Source organism: Branchiostoma belcheri, unplaced genomic scaffold, assembly GCF_001625305.1.
Source record: "Branchiostoma belcheri isolate BF01 breed outbred unplaced genomic scaffold, Haploidv18h27 scaffold228, whole genome shotgun sequence".
Lineage (NCBI taxonomy): Eukaryota > Metazoa > Chordata > Leptocardii > Amphioxiformes > Branchiostomatidae > Branchiostoma > Branchiostoma belcheri.
In genome coordinates, this window is record NW_017803802.1 from 140,646 (window position 1) to 166,375 (window position 25,730).

Genomic DNA, 25,730 nt, shown 5'->3' on the forward strand with positions numbered 1-25,730 from the left:
TGCACAAAAGCAATGACTTCTGTAAAAGGAAGACAAACTCCCTACTGTTGATTTTTGTTCAGGCTTAGAAACTTAGAACCTGGCATGGCAAATCACTTCTTCCTTGGGCCAACTTCTACCTACTAGTACAAGGAAGTAAATCTAAATCTGTTCATGATTTTTGAGAAATCTGTGTCTGCCATGTGAACAATGTTCTGTAGAGGTTATTAGTCAACCTACGTGTATGTCCGTCATATTTGGAAATGTTACAAATTACATGTATTATTATACATCAGTGACTTGTGTGTTTTCTATGTCTTTTCCTTAGGAGATAAGTATATTTTATTTCATCTTGAATACGTAAATTGTGTTTTACATCACTGTAATGTCGCCTGGGTATTTTATGTTGTATAATATGTAATGATGAGTGAAGGGTTAATGTCACCAAATAAAAATCTTCGTGGAAAATTCACAATAAGTTTAACTGCTTTATGGTTGTTACAGTATGCCCTCCTGTTTGCAAGCCACGTGTATGTGTGTAATAATATGTACTCTCTTGTATATAATATACAAGTTGAATGTACATGTAACGCTTTCCTTTGTTTGTCAGTCTGCTGTCAGGTTTGGTGGAGTTTGATGGCTTCTACCTGGAGACTGATCCATGTGCTGTGTGTAACAACCCAGAGATGCCGTTTGTGGTGAGGATACTGCTGTCTTCCTGTCTTATAGAATTATAATTAAACTAATAATCAACAGAAAACTTTTGGTCCAACATAAAAAAATTCTCTCACCTAGAGCTTTCAACCAGTCACCCTGTCTTCCTCAGTAGACTGACCCAGTGAAGCTTGTCACGTGGCTTCTTTGAAGTGTGACGTCAACACTGGGTCAAAGGTATCTGGTAGACGATGCCGGCCCCCGTCGCGGTTCAATGTAGGGTGATGGGCCCTGATGTATATGGCTTCCTTCACCCCTCTCAGGAAATAGTCTTGTTCAGTGTCCAAAATCCTTACAGAATGATGTACATTTAGTTCCGATTGTTGACAGTGTATAACACTACTGTAATCAGATTTTGACATTCCTCTTCTAAACATACATTTCAATGATTATTATTAACTAGAAATAAGTTGCAAGCAATAAAAAATTTTGGTTGAACCATTGTTTATTCATGTCATTGAGAATTTTCATGGTACATATCCATTAGTTTTGGTCATTTCTGATTTCATCATTTTACCCAGTACATCTATAGTGTGTGATTTCAGTCCAACTGGGTGTGTGTCGCTGAGATATGGGAGGTCAGTCCCAATTTAAACTGGAGGGTGTTTTATGTTTTTCTCCAGTTCCCAGAAATCCTTTGTTATGAAGTTACATGTACTGAACTTGTTTTCCAGAGTGTGAAACTCTCTGCTGTGAAGGTGGACTCCCGCTTCACCACCACTACCCAGATCATCAAGCTGCTCTCACCTCACATCATCTCCAAGATCGCTGTCAGACTAACAGACCTGAAGAGGACTAAAATGGTAAGAACTGGATATAGGCACTGTGAAGATTCTACAGGAAATCAAATTGAATGTAACTTAATAGTATAAAAATATAATTACAGTTACTGTAACTGTAACTATAAGTTAAACTGGTTAGTTTCGAGTGCAAGACTTGCCAAGCTAAGAATCTTCACCAGTGTTGAAATGATAGTTGGCATCAGTGGATTGTGGGTTGATGGAACATAACATGGCAAAGTCATGCAGGAAAAATGTAACAGTGTACTACTCCCAACAAAGATATGCCCCAGGAAGTGAAGTTAATTGCATGGTTATCTCACTGAGTGTCTGTTATTTGTGTGTGTGTGTGTGTGTGTGTGTGTGTGTGTGTGTGTGTGCTAGTGCGTGCTAGTGGGTGAAAACTTGCATGTGTGAGCGCAGTTCCGACAGGATTGTATTTTCTGCAACAATGGTCGTTTTTTAAAACTACACTATTGTGTACTGTTGATATGAAGAAAACACCAATTATTTTTATTAAAGATGCTAAGATCACACTATTGTTCACATTTCAGGTGCGAACAGTCCACATTTACTACAACAACCGAACTGTGCCAAGTATTGTGGAACTCAAAAACAGGTACATTTGTAATTCCTACTAGGAACTCTTTTTTTTCATTACTCGACTAGTTATAGTATAAAGTTGCCTTCACCAGACTGGTTTGTCAGTTTGGAACTTCATGTTTAACTTTGCAAAGTACCCAGAAGTACAAGTTAGAATATTTTTTTGAGAGGTTAACTTACCCTAGGAATCTAGATTGATCTAGATTAATGTAGTTTATGTTGATTATGGTAATGAGAATATCCTCACTTGCACAAGTCCAGCTTATTGAGCTATGTACTATGTCTTTCAGTAGACTAGTCTAGGATATATAGCAAAATTAATTTTGTTGCCCATATACGTCATGTACTTATCATGATAGAAGAAGAGTAACTCCTGTTCTCTACCCCTGTACAGACAATGTATGTGGCACAGGGCAAAGAAGGTTGTCCTGTCACCTGGCCAGACAGAGGTCAAGGTAAGAATGTCATAATTATTGTACTGAGGAACTTTAGAATCTGTACAGAAATCCCCTACCGCCATCACGAGAGGAAATAAGTGGCAGGAAAACTCGAACATCCCACAAACTGAACAGTATTTACTGTAAAATAATCACACCTGTTCATTTTAATCCGCTTATGAGGCTGTTTATGCTTCATTAATTTTATCCTGTTCGTAAATGTATTTTTTATGTTTGAGATAATGGTTATGCCTTTGTTTTAATGAAACTCATGGAAACAGCTCCCATGCAATTCAGCCTCTATTATTATTATTATTATTATTATTATTATTATTATTATTATTATTATTATTATTATTATTATTATTATTATTATTATTATTATTATTATTATTATTATTATTATTATTATTATTATTAATACTTATTATTATTATTATTAATATTATTATTATTATTATTATTATTATTATTATTATTATTATTATTATTATTATTATCATTATTATCATTATTATCATTATTATTATCATTATTATTATCATTATTATTATCATTATTATTATCATTATTATCATCATTATCATCATTATTATCATCATTATAATTATCATTATTATTATGAAAAACATTATTATTATCATTATTATTATTATCATTATTATTATCATTTTATTATATAAGCTTGTCCTGCTGGATCAGGAATAATGTGATCATGTTCTTATCTCAGGTGGACTTTTTGCTGCCCATCACTGCCTCCAACCTGATGATAGAGTATGCAGACTTCTATGACAACCTGCAGGCCTCGGCTGAGACACTCCAGTGTCCCCGCTGCAGCGCCTCTGTACCAGCCAACCCCGGGGTCTGCAGCAACTGTGGGGAAAATGTGTTCCAGTGTCACAAATGCCGGTAGGAAGGAAGGAATTAGATCTGATACATGTTGTAGCATCTTAGTATATTTACACCAGTCTGTATCTAACTTAAGTTATGTTGTACAAATGTAGGCCTTTGGGTCATTTCAGCTTGAAGACGTTCATTAAGTTTTAAAATCATGACAAAGTCACTTTCCGGCACAGGTGAAATTTCACATAACTTTGGTTATATACGAGCCAGATTTTACCATACGCTTCATTCGTACATTGTTGTATGACCTTAGTTTTTAAAAAATCTAAACTTGACACATTATTCATAATAACTGTGCCACATTTTGTTTGTTGTTGTTGTAAGTCAATGGGCAGTTAGTCTACAAGTCATTTGAGCAGCCCAGCAAATTCTGGACCCTGCGGACTGTTCTGAATTCAACTGGTTGCATACTCTCACTTCACACTGCTTTAGCAGTGTCCTGAACACATGTACATGTAAAGGGAAACTGTGAAGAGTTCATAAGTAAAAATGTATCGTGACCTATAGACAACATATTTAATATTATTATGTACAATTTCAGCCTCCTAGTCCTACAATAACTGCATGAAGTGGGTCAAGGCAAATCCTTATAGTTCGCAATGTAGGATGAGGTTAAAATGCAGTCTTGTTGTATTGAGTCCTGAACACATGAACAATCTCGTGTACATGTACTTCCTGCAGGTCTATCAACTATGATGAGAAGGATCCCTTCCTGTGCAACAACTGTGGCTTCTGCAAATATGCCAAGTTTGACTTCACATTGACGGCCAAGACCTGCACTTCTGTAGATTCTGTGGACAACGAAGAAGATCGCAAGAAGGTAATGGCAGTATGGGATGCTCTGACTCACAGAAGGAAAAACATTAAGTGTGTAAATGTGGTTATCACTAAAAAATCTACACCAGTCAAAAAAGTTCACTTTTATCATTAATTTCCACCAGTTATATAATGACAGAACACTTTGACACTATTGTTGTTGTCTGTCCCTGATACATCTAGGCTATCAGTACTATCAACAGTCTGCTGGACAAGGCCGATCGTATCTACCACCAGCTGAAGGCCCACAGACTTGCCATCGAGGGTCTGCTGGCCAAGACTTACGGACATCCAGGAGACACTGCCATGGTGAGGGGAAAAAACAATTTAAAACAATGGAAAGTGTTACTAGTGTAACAGTAAGAGCCTTTTAGCATTCTGATGATAGACTGATTAATCCTAGTTTTATTTCTTCTTGTAACTTAAAACTAATAGCATCCTAAATGGCTGAATTTTAGTATTTACTGACTCAGAGGCTATGTGTATAAATATAAGTGCTGAGTGTTGTTCTTCTGTTTGTCCCTGTGAACGCATGGGTGGATTGTCTTCATCTACTATGTGGTTAGGTGTTGGCAAACATTAACCCTTGTCCTGCTGATATTTTTTACACAAATTATTTAGAATAATTCCTGTCTTAATTAGGCCATAGACCCCCAACTTTTTCTGCCCTGCGGTGGCGTAGTTACTTCCGAATTCATTGTGTTGCACAAAAAATACCTCCAAGTTGTACCTAAATACAGGGTGCTGTAAATAGATGGTACTTTGTGATTGTGCAAAACAACAATTGTTGGGCTCCGCAGGACAAGTTCGATTATGGGCCCTCTAGCGCTTGTTATGGTACTGCAGCAGAAGCTCCCGGTTTGGTATCATTTGATCTTAAGATGGTACGGCTACTGTACTAAATTGATAGTTGGTAGTTTGGGTTTGCATAAGTTTGGGTCTTCTACTAGCTGGGGTATTTTTGTCAAACAGTAACTCCAGATGGTACATGTATGAACAGATTGGCCTGTCTTTGGTTCGATGGTAAAGATCCACATATTAACCAGATGACCTACATGTATCTTGACTAGAATTGATTTTACCTGTGACAAAAATGTATGTCTTACCCCTTAAGACATCATCATGCACTCTTAACATGATTAAGGAACAATCCATTGTAAAGTCTAAAGGGAAGAGTGTGGGCCTCGCAAGTCTCACAACTCAAACAGGGCGTGTCACACAGCTAGAGCAGGGGTGGTTTTCACCTGAAGTAGGGCTGTATATTGTATTGTACAATGTATTGTATGTCACCTTTGAATTAGTGTTGAACTTCATAAACATAATATATTATGGGCCGGTGCACATTAGGTCCATGTACATGATTGTAGACATATTGCGCAACTCCATTTTTACCAGCTCTAGTCTGCATGCAAGACTGTCATATACAATGTACAATGTGACAGTCTTGCATGAGTACATGATTGTACATGATTGTACAAGACTGGTATTTCAAGCCCTGTCATGTATTTATCTTCTATTTATTTAATTTATTTCATCTTCGGACGGCTGGGTAGCCATTCAGCTTACATTAGCTGTTTTCCAAGGGGGCCCAGCAAAATTACACAAGACATTGTTACATACAGTAAGACAACATACAGTAAACATAAAAGTCTGATGCGTCAAAACAGAGTCATAGTCCTATACTCAAAGTCCTAGCTGTTCAAAGGTAAAAAAACACGAAAATCCAGGCATGGAGGTCAGAGGTCAGGTTTCATGTGACATACATGTATGTTTCAAGCCTGCTTTAAACTGAGATAGAGTAGGTTTATGTCTTAGGTCTGCTGGAAGTGTATTGAAGTGTGTCGTGCCTCGGAAAGCAAATGTGTGGTAACACTGTTGTAGTTGTGTAGTTAGGTTTGTGCAGTAGTGAGGTCTGTCTGGTGTTGTAGTTATGTAACCGGTGATTATGTACAAATGTGGCATCCAAGTATGTTGGGACAAGCCAGTTGATACGTTTAAAAACCATGACACAAATGTGGTCCTTTCTCCGTTGGGTCAGGTATTTCCAGTTGAGTCTGGTGTGCAGCTCTATTTTGGAGGACTTGTAGATTTCTTGCCTCATTGCTTGTTCTATTTGAAGAAATGTATTATTATACATAAATTTTGTACTTTGTTTTTATTCCAGGAGGAGCCCAGTTCAGGAGGCAGCAGCTCCAGTTCTGTTAGTAAGATCATCCAGCAGCTGGCTCACAGGTACTGCACCGACTGTAAGACTGCCTTCGATGAACTCAGCAAGATCATCCAGGTAAATCTGGTTTCTATTGATTTGAGTTGTTTTAAAATTTACATCAGTCATAGAGGGGACACATGTCTTTAAAGTTCACTGTCTCCATACCACACTTTCCCGGGGGGGGGGGGATATGTTGTCGTTCTAGACTTTTCCTCTTCTTTTCCTGCCAAATGGTTTTGATCAAAAGATTTGTCTCAAAAACGACTTGAATTTTGGCATGGAGGTACAATGTAGAGTGAGTTATTTTTTTTGGGGGGGGGGATTTTGAGATTGTTTTTTGTTTTCAAACTTAAATTGTATATTTTGGCTACCTGTGCCATGGCATTAAAACCAAAAACCATGACATTTGTATGTCATTGTGAATTGTTTCCTTTTTTTAAAATCTACATTTGGCATACAGGTCTTTACCTTCACCTATAATTTAGAAAGCTACATGTATGCTTTGGTTGTGTTTGTATGTGGTTTAGTATTTTATTACTATTTAATTTATCTATAATGTTCCTTAATATAGTTGTTGACACGTTCCTTACAGAAAGTCATGGCTCTGAGAGAAAAGCTGCTGGGCTATGATGAGTTCCAGGCAGAGGGCAGCCATCTGAGTCAGATGACTTCATGTTTCCCCTCCCGACCAATATCACCACACCCATGGACCAGGTATGTCCTGCTGCCTTCTTAGTTATAGTGCTGGTATCTACATGTAAAGTGTACATCACATTAATTTTGTAACCTTAGATTCCTCCATCAGGTCCTGAGACTGGAGACAGTCCATGGGCAGGTGCAGTACGTTCTGCCGACATGCAAAAGTGTTCCTATGTACATTGTAGTCATGCGACCAAGCCTTGTTGAATTTTTAATGTCATTTATAGATGTTTAATTTATCATGCATGTTTGCATGTTTTTTACAACTTGACCTTCAACATTATTTTCATGTTCTACTCATTGACAGGGAAATTCAGAAAAGCCGTTGCTACGGCTGTTCTTCAGCTGCAGTCCAGCTGTGTGTGACTCTGCTGCGTGCTCTGGCCACAGAGACTTTCAACAGTGGAGTCCTGGTCAGCCAGGTAAGAGCCATGTCATGTCTCTCCTGCTCCTGTGTCAGCAGCTGCTGCTGTGGTGTGGGAGGACACCATTGCTGCTCAGCCTTTACAACTGTGAATACTTTACAACTGTGAATACTTTTCCTATAAACTGCTGAGACTGATGACCTGTTTTTAAAGGTATCCAATGCGATCTCTGGGCAGCAAAACTGGAAATATTCTGAACAAGCCAATCTTTGTGATATTGACACAAACTTCTTCACATTGGCACCTTTGAGTCAGCATTTCATACATTGGCCTTTTAAAACTGCAGAAACAAGCCCCAAGATGAGTCCTTTATTTTCTGGGTGTTACCCTTAAAATCAGCCAAGGGCCCTTCCAGCAACTATTTTCTGTCAGAATTTTGGGAATTTTTGCTCCATGAGGGTCAATATACATTGGCATAGTGTTGTTTCAACTCTTCTTCCCCCTCTTGGATGTCCATCGTGAAGCGATGATGACGTCAATGACGTCAATGTTTCAACTCAGCGTGTAGGTAAATCGCTAGAATATTGGCTTTAAAAATCCAGGTCTCTAAGCCCTACAAACTGCATTGGATGCCTTTAATAGCAAAACCTCAGTTTGTCATTAATGATACCCTGGCAGTCCTTAGTAAATAACAGGAGAATAGATTAATTATACATGTACTTTATGAGAAACATTTAACTGTTCTCTGACTCAAAGAATTAATATTTTTGACCAAATCACTTGATCTTCCTCATATCACCTCATACCTGTTTTGTGTCCAAAGTGTTCACACTCATTAACAAAACTGTGTGACCCAGAGACTCAATGTGAATATACATTTGTACATGTATGCTGTGAAACCTTTGATAATGAGAAACTGGGACAATAAGTGACTGTAACCTGCTGGCCGCCATGCGTGACCAGAGTGTGTGGAGGGGCATACTGAGGGGCACCTCATTTGAGGATGAACTGAACCAAACTGAACTGGGACTTAAAGTGTTTTGGATGTCCTCCATGTGACTTCAGGGTCTTGTGCAAGAAGTGATGTCCTTCAACTTAAAACGTGGGACTCCAGCTGTCAGGAAGGAGGTACGCCATCTGCTGTGTCTGCTGACAAGGTATTTATTTATTTCTGTTTTACTTAAACAGGGTAGAAACCTCAGTGCTATTTAAAAACACTGCTTTTCAGGAATGCCCTGTCACAACAAGTTATGGAAACAATGAAACAATTATACATAAAGTTACAAAACAACCAAGCGTCAAAAAAAAATCGTTTACCGTAAATCAATGTCGTTAAGCCAGGCCAAGGTCAGAGGTCAGCAGTGTTGTTTCAGAACCTTCTTAAGAGTCATTGCATGAGAAAACCAGGCAGTGGTCGGAAGATGGGGGTCGGCCAAATCCGCTCAAATTTTGTACATAGGATAGGTATGGGGAACTATCACCAGCCATATGATTAATACCCTCCAGCTCTTTTTTGTTAAGGAGTTCTGGAACCCCCCATGGAGACCCTCAATAATTGGAGAATTTTTGCCTGGAAATTTACGAAATTCGGATCGCTCTCTCCAGAGTTCTATTAAAGATGCTGATATATGATTTTGATTTTTACATTTCTTCATCTATCTAGTCTAACCAGACAAAATTTGAAGCTCTGGCATTGAACTTTAAAGGGTATGCTTGGGGGTTATCAGAACCATTGAAAGCAGACTTGGAACTTTTTTGAATACAATGTATTAGTCATTTTTAAAGGGCCATTTGTCACACTATCTGCATTTGTTTGGATTGGTTTTGATTTTTCTGAATAGAGGAACATCTATTCATTAAGAAACAATCGTCGTTTATTTGGGATCTAAATATTGTGAGTCGTGGGAAGAGGCTAATTATGGGGTATTTTAGCCTCTGAAAAACAATAAATCAAGCAATTTCGCTAGCCTAATTCAAAAGGTATTGACTAGAATATTGTCTTTTTGAATCAGAAGTATGCAAAGGCATGATGAGTCCTAAAATAAATGCAAAGGAAGTGATAAAGGCTCTGTATGGGGGTTCTGAGTATACTTCAAAGAGATTTAACTGGTTTATCATGTGAATAATGCTAATTGCCCCACTTCACGTTAGTGAATTATTACTAACTTGCAGTTTGTGCATAGAAAAATAGTTATGAATAATTTGGGCTCTGCATGGGGTTTAATGGGACACCTTTCACTTACTTTTTCCTTTATAAGTGTGTATTTNGGAATGGTCCGTGAACAAGGTTGATGGAGTCAACCGAAAATTTGGGGTAAGTCCCAATTCTATACCTAGTGTTGGAAGTTACAGTAACTGTTCAGTCTTTATTTCATAATGATTTGTACCAACACAGATGAGCTTTCATGCTAAATCAGATTTTAGTTATGGACAGTATTGTTACCAGACTGAGTAGAAAAACAGCAGTTAGACACCAGGTGTAACTGTAACTTACTTTTCTATCCTAACATTACTTGCAGGGACAACACCGTGGCCACACAAGAACTGAATCACATTTTACAGAGGCGGATAGGATCAGCACTGAAAGCGCACAGAACCAAGACAGAGCTGGTAGGTGCACTTACATTGTATACCTGTATTAGGTGGCAAAACACTGTTTTTGCCCTATGGGGCTCTCTTTAGTTAAGGACCCCAAAATGACTGACTTCGACGCAATGAAAAATATAGAAGGCTGCACAAGCAATGTTCAGAATTTGTTTTTTTGTGATGCCCTCTTTTAATAGTGGTATACAGTGGTCATAATTATGAACTGCAGACAACCTACAGTACTTTTAAGTCAGTACCAGTGTCCAAGCGCAAGTCTACGCCGACTGAACACGCACCATAACTTTTACAGTCTCAAAACTGAATCAGATCATGTATTCCTCTAAAATTAACCATGAACCCATCAACAGAACAATCTCTGCAGCTTTCTCTAGACTAATATTGTGACGCACTACATGTACCTTGTACCCGAACTACTTTTGACTACGGGGTTCGCCCATAAATACTGTGTTATGTGAAGATGATAATGGTTGTTTAAATCAATAATTGTTGTACTAGGCTAATGCTTTGAATTCTCCTGGCATTTAACACATTTAGTGGCAACTGTATGCTCAGACAAACTTGTCTAAGATCCAGGGAACCAAGGAAAATTCTCGTCTGATGTTTCAAATTCTTACCTTGGATGTGCAATGGTTTTTGTTTTTGTATGTGATGGTTCCCATCTTCCATTGCAGGGCAGTGCTGTGTGTCATGAACTACTGCTACTTGCTGATGCAGTTGAGCTTGAAGGAGACTGTTGGGAGGAGCATCTCAGATGCAGTAAGTGGATATTACCTTCCGTTTAAAGAAAAACTGCAAGCTACTCTGTATATGGGTAAGGGGACCAGAACCAGAACCAATATTCTCTTCAAGTCTAGTGCTGTAGATGTGTGCTTTCATGATAGGTGTGTACGTTAAGTACAGTCATGTAACTTGTTGTTTGACCTTACACATGTACATGTACATTCCATGAACCGTTATTAATGCTTCCTGTTGGTCCCCACAGCTGTCCAGTTGCTGATGCTGGCAATGCAGAGTTCCAATCCCACAGTTGTAGGCAGCATTACCTTACCCTGCTTACAGATCTTACAATGCCTCAGCAAGCCTCCACAACCTACTTCCAATAAGAACAAGGTAGGTACAGTCCACAGCAGTCTGTGTATGACAATTAAGGTCAGGAGTTCAGATTAAACCTACTAGCTATTTGAAGCCAGACGTGTTCCAATCACCAGTTGGGTTTGAACCACCAAACGTATCAATAAGGCCTGGGCAATAACCTGAATTGTTCCACAGATCTTCAGACTCTGTTTTTATCTTGTTCTCTTGCCCCTTTCACACTGTAAATTGGTGGAGAACCTTGGGAATATATTGAGGCAGCCTAAGGGTAAGAAATAAATGGATATGGTTTTATTTGTATAATAGATGAGAAATTGGTACAAAAGCCTTAAGACAGATCTTGTTGAGATAAGACTTTCAAACTTTAAACTCCATGTACTATTTACTAGGTAGAGGAGGTAATCAATTGATATGATTTATGCAAATTAGGACCTTTATTTTCATTATAAAGGAGAAACCTTGTATGTCATCCTTAGATGTTTAGATCATTTGGCAAAGGTTTGAGGTCTCGGAACTCTCTCTGGAACTGTTATTATAGTTCAGTAAACTGTGATAAAGTAGTGCTAGGGTGAATTGGATATTTATGTTGACAGGCATGTGTTGTCATATTCCAGGATAAACCAGTATCAGAACTGGGGAGTCGGCAGTCTCAAGGAGCACAGGTGTATGTTCATGCCAAGAGTTGGCTGGAGGGAGAACAGTCTGCTGGCTACAGGTCATGGAAGGAGAGAGTTCCACAGAGAGGTCAGTTACATGTACTGACATTGTCACAGAATTCTGTCATTTCTCTTTGTTGCAGATGTCATGTCATGTCAGAAAAAAAAACTTGAAATAAAGCCAAGCAGTGACACTGAGTACAATTATATTGTACATTCTTTTTCTCATGTCAATGAATTTAATAAGTAAATGCAAGACAGTTGTTCAATATAGTCATGTCCATCTTGTACATGTACATGTAGATATCCTTCTCTTGAATAATTATTATTGTGATGAAAAAATCCATGATTTAATCTTTTTCATTCCTTTTTATTCTTTATATAACTCTTTTTTATACTTACTCTTGAGTTGTTGTATGAAATTTTCATCACTAATACATGTATGATATTATATAGTACAGTCATGGTTCCCCAAGTTAAGTGGCCCTCAGGCCTTATCATTGGCAACCCAAAAGACATCATTCATGTTATTTCTTTTTAATAGGGTCCAGTTCTTCATAATTCATGATTGTCCATTATCATATGTTTGATATCAGTAGGAAATTCTTCTTGTCATTCAACATATAGAGTACAATATCATACATTCAAGTGAACATACATGTAGCTTCCTTCTGACTGAGCCCAAAAGCTACATTGTACATGTACTACTATGTACATGTACCTAACAATCACAACATGTGCATGTCGATTAGAAATTTTGCTGTGCTCTAAGTAAATAATAATCTGGCCTTTTGAACAGAGAAAGCAGAGGTTGATGCTCGTACCAAGTACCTGATGGAGAAGTACGGGTGGCGCTGGCATGAGCAGGTGTTTGGTCCTCCGGTGAAGTTGACTCTGGGCACCAACGCCTGGATCTACAGGATCGTCTTCAACCCTGCCTCCCAACAGGCTCGCCAGGCAGCCTGCGACATCATCTACACTTTTGCCCAGGTCTGTTCTACATGTGTGTAGAATTGTCTAGTGTACTTAGCACATGCTGGAGCACAGCCATGTTTCAGCAGGGTTTGATACTATAAAAAGTAATTTTGAATTATTTTATAATGATAATGAGATTAAGATATCAAGGAGGCTTAATGTGCAAGTGGTTCTATTGTGTCCTAGCTCCTGGTTCTACTTTTCCCTTTTCCACATTTCGAAATGTATTTAACTCCTTTTACTTGTCATTGCATGGGGTTTTGATGTTTATTTGGTTAAAAACTATCCTATTAATTCTTCATTGCATAAAGAAAAAGGAGACCTGAGGTAACCTTGGTAGATTAAAGTGACCTTCTCTTCCCTTTCTGTTGCAGCAACAAGAGGAACGGTACCAGCAGGTGTTGGATCTCTTAACAAGGTTGGCATTCAGTCTGTGACTGTGTGTGTTTTGTGACTGTGTGTGTTTTGTATGGGTGTGTTTGCATGGTTGTGTGCATGTGTGTGTGTGTGTGTGTGTGTGTGTGTGTGTGTGTGTGTGTGTGTGCGTGTGTGCGTGTGTGCATGTGAGAGCGTGTGTGCATGTGAGAGTGTGTGTGTGTGTGTGCGTACATTATAATATTGGATCATTCTATAGAATGCCAGCATTATGCAAAGTAGGATCTGATATGATAAGGAATTACTTACATTGTACTTTCAAGACTTGAACAGCTCCTTACATACAAATGTATTTTTATGCTTTCTTGATGGCAGGTTTCTGTGTGAACTGGGACCTATGGGAGAGAACGGGACTGAGTTTATGGCCTTGTACAAGAAGCTGTCTGCTCCTAAGGAATGGAAGAAGTACCTCGCCATCAAGGGCCTCCTACCCCACCTGGGCCATCTCATCACCAAGGTCAGGTCTTGTCAGATGGAAGCAACAAGCTATTTGAATCCTATCTCACTAGAAAAGCTGATGGTACAAAATGTACCTGTATGTCAGCAGAAATGTGATGGCATCACTTTATATCAGCTTTGCTACTTATGTTACGACATTATTTCAACCAACCTCATGGTCATGGACCCAGCAACCCAGAAGAGAAGCATTGTAAGTGTAAGAGGGTCCAACTTTGTTTATTTGAATGATCTCCAGTAGTGAGTATACGCTTATACTCACTTTTCTTCATGGAGTCTTAACTCAGCTCAGTCAGGAGAGCCAAGGCTGAATCTCAAGAAGTAACAAGGAAATGTGCACATGACTCTAGTTACAGCTCTTTGCTCCTTTTTGCTCCTTGCGTTCCTGACTGGAAATGTTAGGTCATGATTGGGCATTGTCAACTCCTGTTAATTGGATGTAGAAGATGATCAACAGTTACTTACTGAAACAGATATAATTTATGCAGATGAAGTCCATTGATCTATTGTTCGCAAGTATCAGAGAATGATGCATGGCAGTTCCATACATGTAGACCTGGTTGTATCTATTAGGTAATAACATCATTTGGGGAAGGATGGATTTCTAGTTGTAGATATTTTCTCTTCATTAAATAGTTAGTACTAAAATATATTTACAATGTACAATGAAACGTCTGTGGCACAGTGTGTTATTACATGTATATATTAGTCATGATGTATTGTGGGGTCGTGTGGCGTAGCGGTAACATGTTCGGCCCAGGCCCAAGAGGTCCCTCACTTCACTCAGGTGTAAATAGAAATTGTAAGTACCTACTAGCTTCGGTTAGGGACGTCCCTATGGAGGTCCTGTGTTTGGTAGAGCCACACCCCACACACGTTGAAGAACCCACCGCACTTATCGAAAAGAGTAGAGGACCTTCCCGGTGTGATAGGTTCTAACCTTACAGCCAGGTCTCAGGTTTGACATCTTGAAGATGTGATAGTCACCTGTTATGTCAATCCTTCCACAAATGTGTAAATCGTCATAAAATAAAACAGAATAAAAGCAAATTAAACATGTGGAGGATGGCACACTTTGCTGGATGTTAATTCTGGCCCATTTTCTATTCTAGGAGGTTGAACAACTCACGCTGCACGAGGAGAAACAAAAGGGCTCTGACTTAACCAAGGGTTGTGCTCTCAAGATGCTGACAGGTATGTTTCTGTCAGTGCTTTATGTGGATTCCAGTAAACCTGAAACTGACACTGTTTAGTCCAAAGTGATAATTTTGAGCCTGGTAAGCATGCATAACGTCCGGTTATAGATAATTACAGCATTTGTACATTCATGCATCCATGTACAATGTATCTTTGGTATATTGAGGCAATTTTTACTCAGCAACTTAATAGATTTTTAAAAACTAGGTCCTCTTGTCAATGAATTACTGATTATTTTGAAAATGACACCTTACTGGTAAAAGTTAATTAATGATTTTATTTTCCTGTCTAAATTGTGTTATAGATTGAAGTTATACTATAATTACATCAGATTCAACATTTTGTATACCATGTATTATTTTATATTATTATAATTACTAAGGTCTTAACTTCTAATACATGTACATAGTTTGAACGTTTTGTGTTTCTCCTGTACTTGCAGAGCTGCTTGCATCTCTGGTGGATGTAGAAGTCATCAAACAACAGTACAAGAAGCGGCTAGTCGGGGTCCTGCTCCACGGTTACCTCTGTCTGCGCAGGCTGCTGGTGCAGAGGACTAAGTTCATCGATGAGACTCAAGAGATGCTACTGGAACTGCTGGAGGACATCTCAACTGGTAAGGCCACACCAATTTAANNGGTAGTGTGTGTGTGTGTGTGTGTGTGTGTGTGTGTGTGTGTGTGTGTGTGCGTGTGTGCGTGTGTGCATGTGAGAGCGTGTGTGCATGTGAGAGTGTGTGTGTGTGCGTACATTATATGGATCATTCTATAGAATGCCAGCATTATGCAAAGTAGGATCTGATATGATAAGGAATTACTTACATTGTACTTTCAAGACTTGAACAGCTCCTTACATACAAATGTATTTTTATGCTTTCTTGATGGCAGGTTTCTGTGTGAACTGGGACCTATGGGAGAGAACGGGACTGAGTTTATGGCCTTGTACAAGAAGCTGTCTGCTCCTAAGGAATGGAAGAAGTACCTCGCCATCAAGGGCCTCTTACCCCACCTGGGCCATCTCATCACCAAGGTCAGGTCTTGTCAGATAGAAGCAACAAGTTATTTGAATCCTATCTCACTAGAAAAGCTGAAGGTACATTTGTATGCCAGCAGAAATTTGATGGCATCACTTTACATCAGCTTTGCTACTTTAGTAATACTTTATTAATATAAAAAGAGAGAAGAAAGGGCAACTAAAAGTAGATGATAGGTTACCGTAGTATATAGTATTGTTGTAATATACATTGTATAGTCTCCTAGCACTTAGCATTAGAATATAGTGTTCCAGTATGTAATAATATGTAATTATAATTATAATATAGTTTTTTATCCTCTGGACCACATTTGGTCCCATTTGTGCATTTAGCCCATCTGGGCAAGAACATGCAATAAAGATTCATATCATAATCAATATTAGACTGCTATCACTGCTTTTGGGCATTGAGAAGGAAACTTAATTAACATTAACATAATTTGTTATGGTCATGGACCAAGCAACCCAGAAGAGAAGCACTGTAAGTGTAAGAGGGTCCAACTCAGTCAGGAGAGCCAAGGCTGAATCTCAAGAAGTAACAAGGAAATGTGCAAAAATTAATGACTCTAGTTACAGCTCTTTGCTCCTCAGCTCTTTGCTCCTTTTTGCTCCATGTGTTCTTGACTCAAAATGTTAGGTCTTGAGAAAGGGCCTGGCACATTTCATGTACACGACTTTCCTCACTTCACTCACCCAGTGTAAATAAGCACCTAGCTTCGGTTAGGGACGTCCCTTGGATAGGACGTTAAATGGAGGTCCCGTGTTTGGGGAGAGCCACACCCCACACACGTTGAAGAACCCACCACACTTTATCGAAAAGAGTAGGGGACCTTCCCGGTGTGAGTGGTTCAAACCTTACAGTCTGGTCTCAGGTTTGACATCTTGAAGTTAGAGGTGATATTCACCTGTTAAGTCAATCCTTCCACAAATGTGGTAAATCTTCATAAAATAAAACAGAATCAAAGCAAATTAAACATGTGGAGGATGGCACACTTTGCTGGATGTTAATTCTGGCCTATTTTCTTTTCTAGGAGGTTGAACAACTTACGCTGCACGAGGAGAAACAAAAGGGCTCTGACTTAACCAAGGGTTGTGCTCTCAAGATGCTGACAGGTATGTTTCTGTCAGTGCTTTATTTGGATTCCAGTAAACCTGAAACTGACACTGTTTAGTCCAAAGTGATAATTTTGAGCCTGGTAAGCATGCATAACTTCCAGTTATAGATAATTACAGCATTTGTACATTCATGCATCCATGTACAATGTATCTTTGGTATATTGAGGCAATTTTTACTCAGCAACTTAATAGATTTTTAAAACTAGGTCCTCTTGTCAATGAATTACTGATTATTTTGAAAATGACACCTTACTCTGGTAAAAGTTAATGAATGATTTTATTTTCCTGTCTAAATTGTGTTATAGATTGAAGTTATACTATAATTACATCAGATTCAACATTTTGTATACCATGTATTATTTTATATTATTATAATTACTAAGGTCTTAACTTCTAATACATGTACATAGTTTGAACGTTTTGTGTTTCTCCTGTACTTGCAGAGCTGCTTGCGTCTCTGGTGGATGTAGAAGTCATCAAACAACAGTACAAGAAGCGGCTAGTCGGGGTCCTGCTCCACGGTTACCTCTGTCTGCGCAGACTGCTGGTGCAGAGGACTAAGTTCATCGATGAGACTCAAGAGATGCTACTGGAACTGCTGGAGGACATCTCAACTGGTAAGGCCACACCAATTTAATTTGTTGTTTTTCGGATTTTTTCAGAAAAGATATGAAGCAACAGGTCGAAAAAAAAAAGGCCAAGGCACCCTATGATAGCCGGAAATGTTACAATATGAGCTATGAAGTGAACATTCCAGGCTGGTTTATAATTAAAACAATCGATTTTGAACTTTTAATGAAACAATATTGCATTGTTACATTGAAAAACTTTAACAACTAGGAAGTTGGGGCCAAAATATGTCTTTTTTTGTGCATTTTGCAGTTGATTTAGAACAAAATTTTTTGCAAAGAAAAAAATGGACAGGGCAAATCCGAGAAACAACAAATTAAATTGGTGTGGCCTAAGAATGACTCATTGTCAAGTTTCCTGTCACATACATGTAGTTGTACACACAACATATAGTTACTGGTAGTGTGTCATTATTATTACCATAAGACTCTGCCCTGTTCAAACTTACAAACAGGTTTGGGTGCCATTTTGAGTAATAACTAAGTATGCAAATATTACCACGTGTTCTTACCTTTGTACAAAATGTGTAGCATGGTCACCGTGACAGGATGACTAACTTCTTAGACCTAAATGTACAAAACAATGTCTTTGTACAAAACAATGTATGTACAAAACAATGTATGTCTCTTCTCAAACAAACTGATGGCATACAGCAACCCCCACCAGCATAATTCATACCAGAGTTCTGAAGTTTAAGTTAGATTACATGTTACAAAGTACGTAGAGGCTGGTCTTAATTTTCCCCAGGAAACGAAGCTGAGACGAGATCGTTCATGGCAGTGTGTGTGGAAACCCTACAGAAGTACCCTCTGTCTGACCTGGTCACTCCTGTCTTCATCTTTGAACGTCTCTGCAACATCATCTTTCCTGTAAGTACATATTATCATCGTTCAAGAAGGTTTAATTAATAGATGTAATAATTATACATGTATATGTGTTGAGGTCTGTGTAATCTGTCTGTACATGTGTCTGGTTGTTTGTTTGTAAACAGCATATTATTAACTAAATTTAGTCATGGATCTTTATGATACTTGGTATGTTTGTGTGGGCGATGATGTGTTGGCAAAATTAAGAAAAAATAATTGAAATTAAGATAATTGTTTAGAACACTTATACTACATTCTAAAAATATTCGTTGAGCTAGATTTGTTCTTCCAGGGTTTGACTTCTTTTGAAGCCCACCATGTTGAAAAATTAGATTTTAGGCCCCTGGTGGCTTCCTATGGTACTGTAGCAGGACTAAGTCTTCCAATTTTGATGTGTGAGTGTGACATGGAACAGTGATATTTATTAAATGGTAGATAGATGGACATAAGATTGGGAAGAGGTGGCATACATGTAGGTTTCATCCCACGTTGCAGATTTTACAAAAAATTTCTTGGTAATTTTTTTCTTCATTTAAGTGAGAAAAACACTTACATGATGATGGTAGTAGAATTTTTAGTTTCATACTTGCAGCATTTGGAAGTTAACATAAGGTTACATTACACCAGTTGTAAATGTGAACATCATTTAGCAAATTAAAGGCATGAAATTAATCATAGATCTCTTACTGACTTCATGTAGTTAATGTAACATTAAATGTTTTCATATTATTTTAAGTTACTTTGTTCTTTGTCTACAGTATGTGATACTATTAAGTTACTCATTTGTGTGCAATGCCATATTTTCTGTGTCTTAGTCTGAATGCAAAGAAACTGAATTGTTGTTAGTGTTACCATGTTTTAATACTGTGTAATTTCTGATGTCACAGGAGGAACAAGAGGCCACTGAATTTTTCATGACTCTTGACAAAGACCCTCAGCAGGAAGACTTCCTCCAAGGTCGGATGCAGGGAAACCCCTACAGCTCCAACGAGCCAGGGCTGGGACCCCTCATGAGAGATGTCAAGAACAAGATCTGCCAAGGTAGCGTAACAGTTGGGGGTTTATAGGTGCTACCAACTGACCCAGCCGAGGGGTCTAGACCTTTTTGGCCGAATGGTTAGAGCGTCTGCCTGTGGACTGGTACCCGGGTTTGGTCGTGGGTTCGAACCCCGGCCCCGGACCAGGGTTTTTTTATCTGTTTCTACTGCTTGCTCCTGTTTCTTACAGTGGTTCCCATACCGGGAATCGAACCTGGGCCTTGGTGGTGAGAGCTTCAAAGCCTAACCACTAGACCATTCAACTGTCTTAGTGACAGCCCTCTCTCACCAGATTCAACTGAGGTTTATCACAGACTTTACTAATACTGGCAAAAAAGTTTGGTGGATGCAGAATACATTTAATTTAATTTTACATGTGGACATCATGGGGACACACCCGACGGTGGGGGTCATTAACCTCTGGCACGTAGTTATGGCACACATTACCTTCCACATTCATTTTGCTAGTTTTTTAAAGCTATAGTTCTTTATCATTACTGGTACATTGATTTATTTATGTCTCATATTCTACTGCATTAACTAACCAGAGCAGCAGTAGGTGTTCAGATGACATTATACAGAGCTTGAAATGCTTTGAAATTCCTAAATTATTTTCACCAAACACTGAAAACAAAGGAGCAGTTGTAACCATGTCTGATCATACATGTATCTTCATAACTGTTATAACAAGTTATTGTTGTTATTGCAGACTGTGAACTTGTTGCCTTACTTGAGGATGACAGTGGTATGGAGGTAAGAATCAGTAGCACAAAAAGTTTTTAAATGATTTAAATTATATTGAAATTTGTATAAGCACCTTTTCCATGTTTTGTGTATGTTCTAGGATGGGACTAGGTGAAGTAGGGGTGTATGTTTAATGGAAATTATAGTTTAGAAATCTTTAGAAAAAACTGTGAAAACTCGCAAGCACTACACAAATGACAAAGCCAAGGCAATTCATAGGGGAGGACATCATTAATTAATGGACAGATGCTAATATCTTTATAAGTACGCATTGTGCTAAACAAAGGACTGTCTCCTAGGGGTGTCCCTACCTGACGTGTGAAGAGACTGTATATAAAATGTCCATCTTGGGTTATTTCAATGTCGTTTTTCAGTAACTATGTCTACTAAATGTTTTCCCGACTGCCTTTGTTCGGCAATGTCTAAATCATGTCTAATGTCCGCTAGCCATTTTATAGACATTTTTGGCTCTACCAGTGCTGCACAACATGTCTACTTTAGCAGTGGACACCAGACCTGCTTTAGCTGTGTGACACACCTACTTTAGCTGTGTGACACATCTACATGTACTTTAGCTGTGTGACACACCTACATGTACTTTAGCTGTGTGACACATCTACATGTACTTTAGCTGTGTGACACACCTACATGTACTTAAGCTGTGTGACACACCTACTTTAGCTGTGTGACACACCTACTTTAGCTGTGTGACACACCTACTTTAGCTGTGTGACACACCTACATGTACTTTAGCTGTGTGACACACCTACTTTAGCTGTGTGACACACCTACTTTAGCTGTGTGACACACCTACTTTAGCTGTGTGACACACCTACTTTAGCTGTATGGCACACTTCACACACCTACTTTAACAGTGCCACACCCTACTTTTGCTTCACCAATATGCCATACAACGCCATAATGGCTAAAGTAGGGTACCGTAAGGTTTTAGAATCTTGTACCTGTCGACCACGGTTAAAAATGATTTCATGACTGGAACAACTGTTTAATCCTTGATCTTTACACTGCAGCTACTGGTGAACAATAAGATTGTCAGCCTGGACCTGCTTGTACAAGATGTCTACAGGAAGATATGGTGTCCAGAGCATGAGGTTAGTTCTGAATACTTCTGAATCTAAATCAGTAAGATGTTAAAATCAGAATCATCAACTCATTGCATCTATAGGATTTCAATACATAAAATGCATAAAGACTTAAATTAAGTTAAGGTGCACTGAAAAGAGTGATATTTACATTGGGAGGGCAGGGTCAGAATTCACAGTATATATGGATCTCCAAGGGAGGTCTGGAGTCTGGTTTTGAAGGAAGTAATGGTGGGAGCTGTGTGAACATTGGTAGGTAGCGTGTTCCAAAGCAAAATGGTTCTAAGGAAGAAGGTTTTTTTGGCCCTGTGCACTTTTGGATAATTGTGCTATCAAGTGATCCTGCTTTGTGGTTTGTCCAATGGTTGTTTGAAAAATGATATGTTTCACCTGGCCATACATCTGGAGGGTACTTGGGGGGGTTGCCAGAAAATTGATGTCATGTGATATACAAGTAACCACTGCCTAGTCCAAACTCAATGACATTGTTAAGTTGCCAATATGATTAGACTTGGGTCTGCCTTTAACTAGTCTTGTACTTCACCATGTTGTATTGCAGGGTGAAGCCATGAGAGTTGTGTACAGGATGAGAGGTGAGTTTAACAGTGATACTGGTACATGTTTGTGAAGCTGACCTTAGGCCACACCAATTTAATTTCTTGGTTAACGGAATCGCCTGCTTCATTTTTTTCTGATTTGCAAATAAAAATAAAAATTCAGAATCAACTGCAAATTGCTCAATATATTTTGCCCTGCACAGTTGAAAACAGTCCTTTTCATCCTAGTTGAACTCAACTTGTTATTTCACCTTTCAATGCAATGGTATCATTGAAAGTTTAAAATTCATTGTTTAAATTTTAACCAGCCTGGTGTGTTGACTTCATGGCTTCTATCGTACCATTTTGGGCCATAATAGGATGCCTAGGCCTGTTTTTATTTATTTATTTTTTCGCCCACCCGCTCCATTATTTTCTAGAAAATCCGTTAACCAAAGAAATTAAATAAGATGTGGCCTTAATGTTACATTTGTCTATTCAAACATGACTTAATGTCCATCATTATTGAAAACTTCAGTGGTATAGTTATATATTAAGTAAACATTAATTTAAATTCATGATCATTCCCTAACAGGACTGCTTGGGGATGCTACAGAAGAATTTGTGGAAACTTTAGAGAATACTGCAGGTGAGGACTGTCAACTGGTACAAGAGTACACACAGATCAGTAGTCTTTTATATTTATCACATTTGGTAGTGCTTTACATTATATATGATTAGTTACTAGTCTTTTGTGACAATACGTGCTCAGGTTAGTGTATTGCTGGTATTTGGTGCATTCAAAGTGACACCAGTGAAGTCAATATTCATAATGCACAGGACAGGTGCCAACTGCAGAATTATCAATCAATAGTTTGTGCTTAATATAAACCTGCAATTCTTCTCTGGTCTCTCAGTCACTGACAAAAGCTAGTGGATACTACATGTAGCTGAAACGTCTTGTCCGTTTCCAAAATCATATCCAGTTGCTTGAGTAACTGCTTTTTAGTGTATCGTATTACCTGGATGTCTAACCTTCATCGACACACGTGCCTACTCCTGTTTCTTTACCTGCAGATACGGAGGTGGATAATGAGGAAACCTACAAGCTGGCCTCGGTGCTGAGTGAGTGTGGAGGTCTGCAGGCCATGTTACAGCGCCTGTCCTCCATCACAGACCTGGTCCGTGGAGGAGACCTGCTGCAGGTCCTTCTGAAGTTGTTCAGCTACTGTGTGAAGCTGAAGGTGAACAGACAGGCCCTGATCCAGCCCAGTCTCAACACTCTGCCCATCATGCTGGGGACTCTCAACCTGGTCCTGCAGGTCAGATTCTACCTAGTATTATATTTAGTATATTATTATGTAATTCATTCTGAAGTATAGACCTGAATGCTGGAGATGAGTTACCTTGGTGAATTGTGTAAGGCCTAGGAAAAAAATTGTGTTCCCTGTTTCCCTACCAACCCTAAAAAAAGCTGCCAACCCATATTGGTGAACCCCATTTTTCGAGCTGATCATTGACAACCATTTCTAGCCCCATGATCTGACATGAGAGTGATGAAACATAATGATTGTACAATCAGTTTTCCAACACTGACATTGAAAATATAAGTGTACTCATGCAAGTTTTAGCTTGTTAAACTGTATTGTATAAGACAGTTCAATCACCAGAAATTGTGAAAGTCCAATAAGAAGATAATCCCTACCTACCGACCCAAATTTTTTCAGGACTGAAACAGGAAACACAACCGTTTTTTTCTAGGCCTAATGATATTTGATAGACTGAGTGTTAAAACAAGTACAAGTACAAGTAAGAGTGTTAAAACTGCTTATATGATCATACTTTATTAGGTTATAACAGTTACAGTGACTGTCATGTTCTTTAGCACCCATCCCAGGAAAAGTACCAGCAACAACAAGAAAAAAACTTACACAACTTACAGTAACTCCATTATTGTTGTGTGTCAGGGTGAGCCTGATGGTGGGGTGGGTGGAGCGGGGTCTCTAGCCCAACAACTGCTGTCAATCATGGAGATGGTTCTTCAAGAAGCCAACCTGGCAGCTGACAGCACAGGCAACAAGGTGGTCATTTTGGTCATTTTAACAGCTACAAGACTTGATAGTTTGCAAATTTTAAGTACCTACAATTTATGCCAGAAATTGGACATAGAAGAACATTTTAACTGTGCCTTTTAGACGTCAAATATATGGCTACTACTAGTTAAATTTAGGGTACAGCAAAACAGTATCTAATAAATTAGATTTTTATTATATAGATTCTTTTATATTCTAATGTTACCCTCACCCTGTATTCTGTATATAGTAGAGGGGATTCATTCCTCAAGCTAACCGACATCTTGCACACACAGTCGTCCCTCAGTAAGACAACCTGAAGCCGCATAGTTCCCGTTTAGAACTTTTATTCAGCCTGTTACATGACTGGTTTTCGCCTGTGTGGCTTCTTCAAGTGTACAGCTCTGAGGCTAATGACGCAAGTGCATGAAGTTCTCACTTATATGCCTTTCCAGTGCACCCTGTATTTTGTCATCAATTAATGTCCTGACTTTTGTCTCAGACCAACGTTCTGGCCTCAGTGGAAAGGTCTCAGCTCATCCTCCTCCTGGAGAGCATCAACCGGCCGTTTGTGCGAGCCCAGGCCAACGTGCTGCAGGCCCTCATGAGGCTGGTGCCGTTTGTGGCATTCGGAGCCGAGGAGAAGATGACAGCTCTCATGGAGCACTTCAAGCCGTACCTTGCCTTTGAGAGGTATGTTGATTTAGCAGGGCTGGAAATACTGGGTACATGTGCACCTTAGTGCACCCAAAATTGGAGCTGTGCACCCATTTTTTCTGTGGGTGCACTGGTGCACCTAAATATTTTTGTAGGTATTTTTGTACATATTAAAGTATACAGAATATTCTTGGCATCTAAGTGTCAGAAAAATAATAAAATCTTGTTGTAGTACTTGAATGTTTAAGATCTTGAAGTTAGCTCCCATTTTAGATTCAATTAGGTTCAGATTCAATTATGTTTTGCTTTATATGGTGCACCCAAAAAAATTTTCTGTGCACCCAATTCTTTAGGTTGGGTGCACCAGTGCGCCTACTCCCAAAAATGAATTTCTAGCCCTGTTTAGTGAGACTACGCCAAGTAACCTTGGAGTTTGCTCTTTGACTTTGACATGCAACATTATGCAGTTATGAAATCATCTGCAGGCATCAGGAACTGATTATGATGCATGGTGACTGTAGACATTACTCTCATCAGGGGTCGAAATACCCCTCTGTGTGCAAGTTGTTGCAGGTAAAATTGGCCCCGTGCAACTAATTTTTTACCGGTGTGCACCGGTGCAAGTAAACTTTATCTGTTACTACACTGACTCACTACCCATAGAAATACCCAATAAAGATCTGAAAGATTATCCAAGTCACTGACATGATTTATCCCCACAACATTGTCAGCAAATATTGGATATATACTATTATAGTTACGTATTATGTACTTTTGGTTGTGTACCTACTATTTTTGGGGGATGCAACTATTTTTTTTTGGTGCAAGTAAAATTTTTTTATCTGCACCAGTGCAAGTTGAGCCCAAAATTTTTTTCGCCCCTGTGGATGTTCTTTTGTCAGGTTGTAACCTCCATTTGGCCCTGATGTCCTCTAACTGTAACAGTTGTTAGTCTCTACATGTATATTATATTATATTATATTATATTATATTATATTATATTATATTATATTAT

General features: G+C 38.8%; 1 protein-coding gene across 2 annotated transcripts in view; it reads left to right on the top strand.

The window, feature by feature from the left end:
- The window catches only part of LOC109470514 (E3 ubiquitin-protein ligase UBR4-like), a 40,974-nt gene that overhangs the window by 4,668 nt on the left and 10,576 nt on the right, over positions 1-25,730 (top strand). The window contains exons 4-32 of one of the 2 annotated variants that reach the window (XM_019769476.1): positions 590-677; positions 1,368-1,496; positions 2,027-2,091; positions 2,470-2,530; positions 3,243-3,421; positions 4,097-4,235; positions 4,415-4,540; positions 6,396-6,515; positions 7,033-7,154; positions 7,447-7,561; positions 8,570-8,661; positions 10,024-10,114; positions 10,783-10,867; positions 11,094-11,221; positions 11,818-11,947; positions 12,659-12,849; positions 13,209-13,252; positions 13,585-13,726; positions 14,838-14,919; positions 15,365-15,538; positions 18,448-18,569; positions 19,454-19,607; positions 20,313-20,356; positions 21,379-21,459; positions 22,010-22,043; positions 22,582-22,635; positions 23,064-23,308; positions 23,954-24,067; positions 24,561-24,751. In XM_019769476.1, coding sequence (XP_019625035.1) covers positions 590-677; positions 1,368-1,496; positions 2,027-2,091; positions 2,470-2,530; positions 3,243-3,421; positions 4,097-4,235; positions 4,415-4,540; positions 6,396-6,515; positions 7,033-7,154; positions 7,447-7,561; positions 8,570-8,661; positions 10,024-10,114; positions 10,783-10,867; positions 11,094-11,221; positions 11,818-11,947; positions 12,659-12,849; positions 13,209-13,252; positions 13,585-13,726; positions 14,838-14,919; positions 15,365-15,538; positions 18,448-18,569; positions 19,454-19,607; positions 20,313-20,356; positions 21,379-21,459; positions 22,010-22,043; positions 22,582-22,635; positions 23,064-23,308; positions 23,954-24,067; positions 24,561-24,751 — 3,342 coding nt within the window. The remainder of the gene's footprint in view (positions 1-589; positions 678-1,367; positions 1,497-2,026; positions 2,092-2,469; positions 2,531-3,242; positions 3,422-4,096; positions 4,236-4,414; positions 4,541-6,395; positions 6,516-7,032; positions 7,155-7,446; positions 7,562-8,569; positions 8,662-10,023; positions 10,115-10,782; positions 10,868-11,093; positions 11,222-11,817; positions 11,948-12,658; positions 12,850-13,208; positions 13,253-13,584; positions 13,727-14,837; positions 14,920-15,364; positions 15,539-18,447; positions 18,570-19,453; positions 19,608-20,312; positions 20,357-21,378; positions 21,460-22,009; positions 22,044-22,581; positions 22,636-23,063; positions 23,309-23,953; positions 24,068-24,560; positions 24,752-25,730) is intronic. The other variant, XM_019769475.1, reaches the window with a different exon arrangement.